At 36.1% G+C, this 12,584-nt stretch overlaps 1 protein-coding gene across 3 annotated transcripts in view; it reads right to left on the bottom strand.

The window, feature by feature from the left end:
• Positions 1-12,584, bottom strand: part of ddx19a (DEAD-box helicase 19a) — a 29,616-nt gene that overhangs the window by 14,854 nt on the left and 2,178 nt on the right. For all 3 annotated transcript variants that reach the window (XM_061972229.2, XM_061972210.1, XM_061972220.2), the window contains exons 4-5: positions 10,399-10,491; positions 7,175-7,277 (exon numbers count right to left, since the gene is read on the bottom strand). In XM_061972229.2, coding sequence (XP_061828213.1) covers positions 7,175-7,277; positions 10,399-10,491 — 196 coding nt within the window. The remainder of the gene's footprint in view (positions 1-7,174; positions 7,278-10,398; positions 10,492-12,584) is intronic.

The raw sequence follows: 12,584 nt of genomic DNA, 5'->3' as shown, positions 1-12,584 counted from the left end.
TTGTTGTTGCACTAGTGAGCCACGGATGAGGAGATGCTGCTCCGGTATTGATTGAAGTCTGAATATCATTAAAACATTTAGCTCCATCTTTTGACACTTCTTCCACCCCCGTCCTTGCACGCTACACCACTACAACAAAGATGATGGGGAGAAGACGCTGTTGAAGGTGAGCCACGTAACAAAACGAAGCGACTGTCAGAAAGCGGCTTGAAGATGATCTGTAAAACATAATCTATGCAACATTTTGACCAAATAATCACCATTACATGTTCTGTAGACCAGTGGTTCTCAACCTTTTTTCAGTGATGTACCCCCTGTGAATTTTTTTTAATTCAAGTACCCCCTAATCAGAGCAAAGCATTTTTGGTTGAAAAAAAGAGATAAAGAAGTAAAATACAGCACTATGTCATCAGTTTCTGATTTAGTAAATTGTATAACAGTGCAAAATATTGCTCATTTGTAGTGGTCTTTCTTGAACTATTTGGAAAAAAAGATATCAAAATAACTAAAAACTTGTTGAAAAATAAACAAGTGATTCAATTATAAATAAAGATTTCTACACATAGAAGTAATCAACTTAAAGTGCCCTCTTTGGGGATTGTAATAGAGATCCATCTGGATTCATGAACTTAATTCTAAACATTTCTTCACAAAAAAAGAAATCTTTAACATCAATATTTATGGAACATGTCCACAAAAAAATCTAGCTGTCAACACTGAATATTGCATTGTTGCATTGTAATGAGTGGAATAGCCTACTTGATTTGATGTTCAGTTTATGAACTTACATTTATATTTGGTTGAAGTATTATTCAATAAATATATTTATAAAGGATTTTTAAATTGTTGCTATTTTTAGAATATTTTTTTAAAATCTCACGTATCCCTTGGCATACCTACAAGTACCCCCATTTGAGAACCACTGATGTAGACCACAAGGAAGTCTTTTACATTAAAAAAAATATATATAATATGACTCCTATAATGCGCCTTATAATCCGGTGCGCTTTCTGTATGAAAAAAGACCTGACGAGACCCGCTCATCGACAGTGCGCCTTACAATCCGGAAAATACGGTAATTTAAATTCTTCACTATTGTAAATAAAAAAGATTTAACAATATGGAATAAAATCTACGAGACAAAATCAGCAGTAGGGGTGTCAAGAGATCTCGCCAGATTAAAATGTGACGATATTTCTCAGTTTGAGAAAAACGGTCTGGCGGGCAGAACGCAGTCAGAAGTAAAAAAAAAATTCAAATTAATATTCAGAAGCATTGGAGCGAAGATTGGAACAGCACTTCGAGTGCTTTGCACGCATGTCCAACCGGGAGCTAGCAAACTGAGGCAGCAACGCGTTCCACAGCTAACACGACACGTACATTATGCCCAAGCAGGCTGAACTGTCAATCGTGGATGCCAAGACGCGACAGAGGATTGCTTCCCCAGTCAGCAAGAAGCCACTGTGAACAGCTCACAGATAAAACTATACAGTGGAATCGTTCAAACATACACCTGACCCAGCAAAGCTCCTCAAAAAAGACATTTGATTACATTTACTTTATTTCAACTTTTACAATTTGTCATTATACAGCTCATGCATTTCAAAGTGCACTTGCATTGATGAGGGACCCAGCCAGTATAATCATAGTCATAGTAGTTTTCTTAAAAGCAGGGACGCTGTCTGGAATTCTGGACCACATTGACCACCCCTGGCCCCCAACACCTGCCAGTTAGGGGCCCTTGGAATTGACCCCACTCGGCACCCCTATTTAAAAGGGGAATTGCACTTTTGTTTTGTTTTTTTAAATGTTGCCTACCATTCACAAACCTTATGTAAGACAAGCACACACTTTTATTTTTCTATGCATTCTAACCATTAAATAAATGCGCTCAAAAGTCCGCTTACAATGAAGCTTAAGGGAGTCGCTCTATTCTACTTATAAATGTTTTATATACACGCTGTAAGTATATATGTAATGCAGCACATTCATAAAAATATGTAATATGTACAATATAGACACTGCAATTATATATATAATGTAGCAACAGACACCTTCATAACAATATGTAATATGTACAATATACACGCTGAAAGTATATATGTAATGTAGTAACAGACACCTTCATAACAATATGTAATACCGTATGTACAATATACACACTGCAAGTATATATATAATGTAGTAACAGGCACATTCATAACAATATGTAATATGTACAATATACACACTGCAAGTATATATATATATATATATATATATATATATATATATATATATACACTGTATATATATATATATATATATATATATATATATATATATATATATATATATATATATATGTATATAACTTAGTAACAGAAACCTTCACAACTATGTAATATGTACAATATACACGCTATAAGTATATATATAATGTAGTAACCGGCATATTCATAACAATATGTAATATGTACAATATACACGTAAGTATATATGTAATGTAGTAACAAACACCTTCATAACAATATGTAATATGTACAATATACACACTGCAAGTATATATATATATATATATGTATATATATATATATAAAATGTATGTATGTATGCTGTTTTTTTTCTTCAATAAAATACTGGAAAGGATAGAAATGTAGTTTGTCTATTTTCCCCGATTATTAATCGAAGTAATAATCGACAGATTAATCGATTATCAAATTAATCGTTAGTTGCAGCCCTAATATATATACATATATGCATATACATATATATATATATATAAAACGTAGTAACAGAAACCTTCATAACAATATGTAATATGTACAATATACACGCTGTAAGTATATATGTAATGTAGTAACAGACATCTTCATAACAATATGTAATATGTTTTATGTACACACTGCAAGTATATACTGTATATAATGTAGTAACAGAAACCTTCACGACAATGTAATATCTATAATATACACGCTGTAAGTATATATGTAATGTAGTAACAGACACCTTCATAACAATATGTGACGATGGCATCTGTTTGTCTCGAGAGACAATAGAGTTTTGCGCTCAAATGTCAATTCATGTGCAACGCCTGTTGTGACTATATAAGCCAATTCTTACGGAAAACAACAGAGCTGTTTTGACTCGGTGTTTGAGAAAATGGCGGATTGCTTCCCGATGCGACGTCACGTTGTGACGTCATCGCTCCGAGAGCGAATATTTAATTCGCCAAAATTCACCCATTTAGAGTTCGGAAATCGGTTAAAAAAATATATGGTCTTTTTTTCTGCAACATCAAGGTATATATTGACGCTTACATAGGTCTGGTGATAATGTTCCCCTTTAAATCGATTATAAAAATAGTTGCCGATTAATTTAGTCATCAATTCGTTGGATCTATGCTATGCGCATAGGCAATTTTTTTTAATTTAAAAAACAAACAAAACAAACAAAAAAAAACGTATAAACCTTTATTTATTAACTGCAACATGTACAAACAGCTGAGAAACAATCAAAATAAGTATGGTGCCAGTATGCTGTTTTTTTTCTTCAATAAAATACTGGAAAGGATAGAAATGTAGTTTGTCTATTTTTCCCGATTATTAATCGAAGTAATAATCGACAGATTAATCGATTATCAAATTAATCGTTAGTTGCAGCCCTAATATATATACATATATGCATATACATATATATATATATATAAAACGTAGTAACAGAAACCTTCATAATAATATGTAATATGTACAATATACACGCTGTAAGTATATATGTAATGTAGTAACAGACACCTTCATAACAATATGTAATATGTACAATATACAGACTGCGAGTATATATACCGTATTTTTCGGACTATAAGTCGCAGTTTTTTTCATGGTTTGGCCGGGCTCCAGTGGGACTTATATATGTTTTTTTCCTTCTTTATTATGCATTTTCGGCAGGTGCGACTTATACTCCGAAAAATACGGTATATATATATATATATATATATATATATATATATTAGGGGTGTAACAGTACACAAATATTTCGGTTCGGTACATACCTCGGTTTAGAGGTCACGGTTCGGTTCATTTTCGGTACAGTAAGAAAACAACAAAATTTGGTTATTTATTTACCAAATTTGTAAACAATGGCTTTATCCTTTTAACATTGGGAACACTATAATAATTCTGCCCACGTTAATCAACATTAAACTGCCTCAAGTTGTTGCTCAGATTAAATAAAATGACAAAACTTTTCTTCTACATATAAAAAGTGCAACATTAAACAGTTTCCAGTCAACTCATCATGCTTAATTTATTACAGCATTTGGGAAGCCTGTAGTTGATTTTTATTAAGTAAATGTTATATTTTTAGCAACATGTGATTGCAGGGACCCTGCCATTCAAAACTAGACTGCTGCATTACTAATGATTAATGTAACTATGGCTGAAAGAAATAGTACAATAGCAATAGGAGAGACTATTCATCCCTGAACACCATGGAGTTCATGTAGGCTTAATGATGCAGTTACATTATTATATCAACTATCAGAGACAGAAACTCTTCATTTAACATAATGTCCTTTTTTGCTGCTTCAACACAGCTCAATCAACACAGAAAAAGGTAAAGTGAAATAACAGACAGACAGGGCTTTGCTGTCCGTAACACACACACACACCGCAAAATGAGCTAACGTTACGCTAAAAGTTAATTACCCTTCACCTCAAGCCAGGACTGCGAGCGAGCTGAAGCTGCCGTTTATGTTTCTAGAACGTCAACGGGCTCATAGTGATGTTACTAGTAGTTGACTGGGAGGTGTTTATTATAATTTGGGTAGAGTCCGCAGCCTGATGCTTACCTGCTAAACACCTACCTGCTCATCATGACGCTGGAGCAGACTACATGCGCTCTGAATACGCACTGCTGATTGGCTGTTACCGCTCTGAATACACACTGATAATTGGCTGTTACCGCTCTGGTGTAACCAATCAGATGGTTGTGTGGGTGGAACAATGCTGGGTGCTGTGTAGAGTACTGACACAGACAGAGGCAGAAGAAGTGGAGCAGCCTGTTAAGACTTATGCTTTAGCTACTTAATATGTTCGTGTGGAAACTCGTTCGGTACACCCCCGAACCGAACCCCCCGTACCGAAACGGTTCAATACAAATACACGTACCGTTACACCGCTAATTATATATATATATATATATATATATATATATATATATATATATATATATATATATATACATACATAAAAATGTAGTAACAGAAACCTTCATAACAATATGTAATATGTACAATATACACGCTATAAGTATATATGTAATGTAGTAACAGGCACATTCATAACAATATGTAATATGTTTTATATACACACTGTAAGTATATATATAATGTAGTAACAGACACCTTCATAACAATATGTAATATGTACAATATACACACTGCAAGTATATATATAATGTAGTAACGGACACCTTCATAACAATATGTACAATATACACACAGCAAGTATATATATAATGTAGTAACAGACACCTTCATAACAATATGCAATATGAACAATATACACACTGCAAGTGTATGTATATATATATATATATATATATATATATATATATATATATATATATATATATATAAACAGTATATATATATATATATAAAAAAAATGTAGTAACAGACACCTTCATAACAATATGTAATATGTACAATACACAGACTGCAAGTATATATATAATGTAGTAACAGTCTCAGACACCTTCATAACAATATGTAATCTGTTTTATATACACACTGCAAGTATATATATAATGTAGTAACAGACATCTTCATAATAAAATGTAATATGTACAATATACACACTGCAAGTACATATATCATGTAGTAACAGACACCTTCATAACAATATGTAATATGTACAATATACACACTGCAAGTATATATATATATATATATAAAATGTAGTAACAGACCACATAACAATATGTAATATGTACAATATACACACTGCAAGTATATATGCAATGTAGTAACAGGCACATTTATAACATGATTTACGTATTTTGCTCATTTTAAGCATTTCAAAAACACAACGCAACGTTTGCTTTTTTCTTCAACAACATCATTGAATACAACTCACTGCAGACTTCATGAGAGCCAACAAACATAATAAAACATCAATTACTGAACAATTACTGCTGTCACTGGGATGCCGACTGCTCGGATGTTGATATATTCCCGTTTAGATGAAGAATGACTCATAATCCTCGTGAAGAAAAAAAGGGGTAGAACAAAGTGCAGACCAAGCGCCTTTTTGTGTCTTTCTCGCTATTACCGGGTCTAAATTAGATGTCAAAGTTGACCATCTTGTTGGATTATGTCCTCATCCTTCTACTTAACAGGTGAGAGGCATTATTTATGATCTAGAATAAACTTTCAAGAGCTCAAAGGCAAGAAAGCAGCTCACCAGCCAATGATGTCAACATAGCCACACAAGCTCGTTGCCTCTCTGTGATCACGGCGCTGCTATAGTTTGTCTACGTTAGTGATTTGTTAATAATCAAGTCACCAAATGTAAATGGAGTATTGTTGGCACTTTTTGGATGTTTTTAAGAGGGCTTTAAGGGCGGAATAAAGGACCTCACATTTTCTTTATTTACGAGTTATTATGCACTAAAAAATATATTCGGCGTCTTGTCTTTCAGAATTGTGAACGATAGGCAAAATTCGCCAAAAAAAGTGCAGTTCCCGTTTGTAATGATTTTTTAGATCTCACCTCATTCTCATGAACCCAATATATTGTATTGTCACACAGCTACAGAAAACAGGGAATGTGCACAAAACTTGTTTTTGTAAGCAATCTTTCTGAGACCAATATTTTGTGACGCTTTTGTTGTGAACGCCAGAAGTGTTTTGTTAGTATTTGGGGTCTTGACAGCGTCTCTTTAAAAAAAAAAAAAAAATTCTGCTTGCCGTCCTTTCTCCAGTGGTCATCTTACCAAACCCTCCGCCACACTTGAATTCTGAGGTTTGTGAATGCATCTTGCTCGCATATTTGATCTTAAGACTGCGGTGGGCGTGTTAAGGTCGACTCTGTGTGCCTTTGTCGGTGCCACTGATTTCATTTAGCACCGGAACAAGGCACTGATAGCTGCCCTACTTGCGTACCTGTCCCAAGCGGCAGGTCACATGGCCTACCTGAACCCACTTGTGGGCGGGGTTGACGTGGCTGAGCATGGCCAGGGAAAAAGCTGCAGTTTTTCCCGTACCAGACTGCGACTGGGCGATGAGATTCTGAGGTCTGGAAAAAAAAGAATAGAGAAAAGTTGTTTTTTCTTTTTTCCCAACATTCTGATCAAGTGCAAACTGAGCTTTGAACGATTACAAAGCTTCGGGAAAACACCAGCCACACTAAAAGATGTTACTTTTTTTAGTGGCGGTCTTTTCCTGAAATTATTTTTTAAAGCTGCAACTTTTTGCTTTGATTTACATCTTCTTTAATACAAACCACACTGTTCCTGATCCCAGACAGGGAAGACATTAGTCAAAACATTTGGACTTTGGACACCTTACCAATTAGAATTCAGGTGCTACGATTCCATTACAAATCCATTCCTTACAAGACACTTGTGCAATTAGTGTGATCCGCTTTTTTTCTTGGTGTGCAAAACGGGCGTCAAACAATTGTTTTTGCTTTATTATTTGTACACGGTGCCATTGTTTAGTGGGCAATACGCAGGCCTTGAATTTTAACTTTTTAAGGTCGAGGCAAGTGTTGCCTTAAAGGAGGGTTCATATTTTAGGGCACCAAGGCAAGTTGGAAGGGCACTAAGGCAAACATTATTTTCTTTCAAGGCAGGGGCTCCAAAGCATGCATTTATACTGTATATAATATACAAACCCCGTTTCCCTATGAGTTGGGAAATTGTGTTAGATGTAAATATAAACGGAATACAATGATTTGCAAATCCTTTTCAACCCATATTCAATTGAATGCACTACAAAGACAAGATGTTTGATGTTGAAAGTCAAACTTTCTTTTTTTTTTGCTAATAATAATAAACTTAGAATTTCATGGCTGCAACACGTGCCAAAGTAGTTGGGAAAGGGCATGTTCACCACTGTGTTACATGGCCTTTCCTTTTAACAACACTCAGTAAACGTTTGGGAACTGAGAAGACACATTTTTTAAGCTTCTCAGGTGGAATTATTTCCCATTCTTGCTCGATGTACAGCTTAAGTTGTTCAACAGTCCCGTTGTGGTATTTTAGGCTTCATAATGCGCCACACATTTTCAATGGGAGACAGGTCTGAACTACAGGCAGGCCAGTCTAGTACCCGCACTCTTTTACTATGAAGCCACGTTGATGTAACACGTGGCTTGGCATTGTCTTGCTGAAATAAGCAGGGGCGTCCATGGTAACGTTGCTTGGATGGCAACATATGTTGCTCTAAAACCTGTATGTACCTTTCAGCATTAATGGTGCCTTCACAGATGTGTAAGTTACCCATGTCTTGGGCATTAATACACCCCCATACCATCACAGATGCTGGCTTTTCAACTTTGTGTTGGATTTTATCAAATAAATTTCCCCCAAAAATGCGACTTATACTCCAATGAGACGTATATATGTTTTTTTTCCTTCTTTATTGTGCATTTTCGGCCGGTGCGATGTATACTCCGGAGCAACTTATAGTCCGAAAAATACGATGCACAATTATATATAAACATTTTGAAAGATGGCACCTGATGGCCATAAGACGTAAGTGCACTTTTTGTCCATATAGATAAAAAATTGTGTTCATGTATGAGATCTAGGGCTGCCAATTATGGCCAAAGTAATAATTAAAATTATTGTTATCAATATTGAAATCATGATTAGTGATTGTTAGGTAAAGCAGTGTTGGGGTGTGAACATAATACCATCATGTCATTTGTAATGTCTAATATAAAGGTTATAAATAAATGTTATCCATATATCTAAAGACCAATATATATTTTTTTATTCTTTAATAATAGGATGCCTTTGTCTATTTTTACATTTTGATAGTTTTTTTTTTAATTATAATGTTATGTACATATATATGCACATGTAAAGAGTTTGAGCAGAAATATGTCATATAGGAATTAACTATACACAATAAAACATTAACAAAATGCTGTGTCACATGAATGTTTTTAAAAGTAATATCTTTGTGACATGAAAAAAACAAGTAATGTAAAAAACCGTGGTGTTTACTTTTTGATATAAATTAAACAGAGCAGTTTGACTAATGAAGATGAAGTCTAATAAACAAGCTTTGTTCTCCAATGCCTTTTAGTTGTTTAGTACAACAGTTTGGCCAACAACAAAAAAACAGAAGTGCCACCTCTCACATCAAATACACAATCTTCACAGCGTGCGTTCAGTTCGATGAGATGACAAAACATTTTAGCTACAGGTTGCAGTTAAATAATACAGTTTGCAGTTAAATAAAGGAGGAGTGAACATCCCAGTCAACAAACTAAAGACTTTATAAACAAGTTGTGACAACCTACACGACACATCGCCCCCTGCATGTTTCCTCACCTCATTAACTCTCAGTCAATGCAGCTGATGGACGCGGTATTGACAAAATAAAAGCAACATCAAATAGTTGTTCTCCTTCGCTGTATACTTTGAGTGCGTCTGTCTCCGATATTGTCCACACGTCTCCATCTAAACACAGCAGTGCGCTCTTAAACGCACGATGGGATGCGAGAGAAAATTACGTTATACCAAGCGCTTGGCTCCGTTTACTCCGAAAGGAACTCTTCGGAGTTAGTCCGCCATGGTTATCAAGCCAAACGACACTTGTGCGCATGCGCGTGACTTTGTGTTGCCTAAAATGCATTAATAAATGACGGTTTTTCGATAATCAACCAATTTGACGGTATTACTAACAGTCTGGAATTTTATTGGAAATGATCATTATACCGTTTACTGTTACATCCCTCGTCCATTAACAAGGAAAAAGTCAAGGGCGGTCACGGCATGTTCTTGCTGCCGATGTTGGTCAATTTTTTTAGGGCTTTACGGCAAATGACAAGGGCGGTCCAGGCACTTGCCGCGGTTGCCATGGTTAAATTCGAGCCCTGCATACGTATGTATGTGCAAATAGTGTGTAAATAGTGGTCATATAGCTTTTCATTGTTTATGTTTTACTTTTGTTACTAAAAGTAAAATCTGCACCCCAACAGTATTTTCCCATTGCGAGATAAATAGTCTCTTTATTTATAGCTCTGTAATCATTAACGTGTATATTTTCATAACATTGTATATTATACATTTTTTAATTATTATATTGAATTATTAGTGATATAGGATAGGCTCCAGCTCAAGATATGAGTCCAGTTTTTGCTTATGAGCAGCAGGTTTTCAGAACAATAAGAATGGACGTACGGCTGTGCCAGCATCATAGGCAGAGCCTTCTCCTGAATACGGGAAGGCCGGTTGAAGCCCATCTGGTAGACCCCCTCCAACAGCTCTGGTTTCCTATAAATGGGGGTGGGGGGAGAGAGAGAGAAACACTTAGAAACCAAAAATTGTCTCACTTTCAATTATGGAGCATGAATGTTGAATAAATAATGATGTTTATGTAAATGTTGGAAAAAAACCCAGATTATTAGGTGGCTCTTAAAGATGATCTTGGTAGATTGGTCTTTTTTACACCACAATCTGCTAAGAAATGGTCAAAGCCACCAATGGTAGCTGGATGTTTAATAGGGGTGTGGGCACCACACAATTCAATTGGATTCTTGGGGATACCGATTGGATTCTCAATTCAAAATAAATACTTTCATAACATTGGATGCCAGTTCTGATTAACTACATTCTTCATAAAATAGATAACAACTCTGATAAGTTTACCTTTAACAAAATGCTACCCCAAACATTTAATAAAGTCAAATACAAATAAGGCAACAAGAAAAGTATCGCACACTTCCTTTCTATAGTAAATCTGTACGTTATGATCAGGAGTCTTGTTCACGAGTGAGGGAAGAGTGGATCGTGAGATCGACAGGCGGATCGGTGCGGCGTCTTCAGTAATGCGGACGCTGTATCGATCCGTTGTGGTGAAGAAGGAGCTAAGCCGGAAGGCAAAGCTCTCAATTTACCGGTCGATCGATGTTCCCATCCTCACCTATGGTCATGAACTTTGGGTTATGACCGAAAGGACAAGATCACGGGTACAAGCGGCCGAAATGAGTTTCCTCCGCCGGGTGGCGGGGCTCTCCCTTAGAGATAGGGTGAGAAGCTCTGCCATCCGGGGGGAGCTCAAAGTAAAGCCGCTGCTCCTCCACATCCAGAGGAGCCAGATGAGGTGGTTCGGGCATCTGGTCAGGATGCCACCCGAACGCCTCTCTAGGGACTTTGCTTCAGTCCATCTTAGATGAGCTCGAGGCCAGCGAAGCTGGCGCCGTTTCTGGGTGTTGTTGATAAATGGCTTTCGTAGAGGTTTAACTTGCACTTACAGATGTAGCGACCAACTGTAGTTACTGACAGTGGTTTTCTGAAGTGTTTCTGAGCCCATGTGGTGATATCCTTTACACACTGATGTCGGTTTTTGATGCAGCACCGCCTGAGGGATCCAAGGTCACGGGCATTCAATGTTACGTGCATTGATTTCTCCAGATTCTCTGAACCTTTTGATGATATTACAGACCGTAGATGGTGAAATCTCTAAATTCCTTGCAATAGTTCGTTGAGAAATGTTGTTCTTAAACTGTTGGACAATTTGCTCACGCATTTGTTGACCCCATCCTTGTTTGTGAATGACTGAGCATTTCATGGAAGCTGCTTTTATACCTAATCATGGCACCCACCTGTTCCCAATTAGCCTGTCTAATAAGTGTTTGATGAGCATTACTCAACTTTCTCAGTCTTTTTTGACACTTGGGCCAGCTTTTTTACACATGTTGCAGGGATCAAATTCAAAATGAGCTAATATTTGCAAAAAATTAAGCTTTCCAGTTCGAACGTTAAGCATCTTCTCTTTGCAGTCTATTCAATTAAATATAGGTTGAAAAGGATTTGGAAATCATTGTATTCTGTTTTTGTTTACCATTTACGCAACATGCCAACTTCACTGGTTTTAAATACGTTTGTATTTATTTATTTATTGTATATTTAATATGTGTTTTTGTCTTTAAAATGTTTTACTTGTATCTTATCTTTTATTCGTACTCATTGTTCTTCCTATTTTACATGTTTTATTATTTCTATACTTTCCAGCGTTCCTCCGAGGGAGCCCTCTGCATCAGAGATTATATCGGCCATGGATGTGGGGTTCGCTTTGTGTCTGCATCCTGGTGATCTCCTGGTGCAGACGGCTCATGTGATAGTGTTTCTTCACTTGGCTCCTCTGTACTCAGACATGCATGCAACAGTGCGTGTGATTGGTGAGGGACGTGGGTCATGGGATATTGTTTTAGAGTCTGTAAAAAGCTTATTTGCATTTTCTCATGTACGAAAAGCGTTTTATAAATAAAGTTGGATTGTTTTCTTTGGCAAAAAGGGCATAACACATTAAAACAATAACTTTATACTGGCAGGTTGACCTGAAGTTAATCTGGAGATTTGAGCGT

This window comes from Nerophis lumbriciformis, linkage group LG01, assembly GCF_033978685.3.
Source record: "Nerophis lumbriciformis linkage group LG01, RoL_Nlum_v2.1, whole genome shotgun sequence".
Classification (NCBI taxonomy): Eukaryota; Metazoa; Chordata; class Actinopteri; order Syngnathiformes; family Syngnathidae; genus Nerophis; species Nerophis lumbriciformis.
The sequence above is the reverse complement of the archived record's forward strand: the minus strand, read 5'-3'. Positions and strand labels throughout refer to the sequence as shown.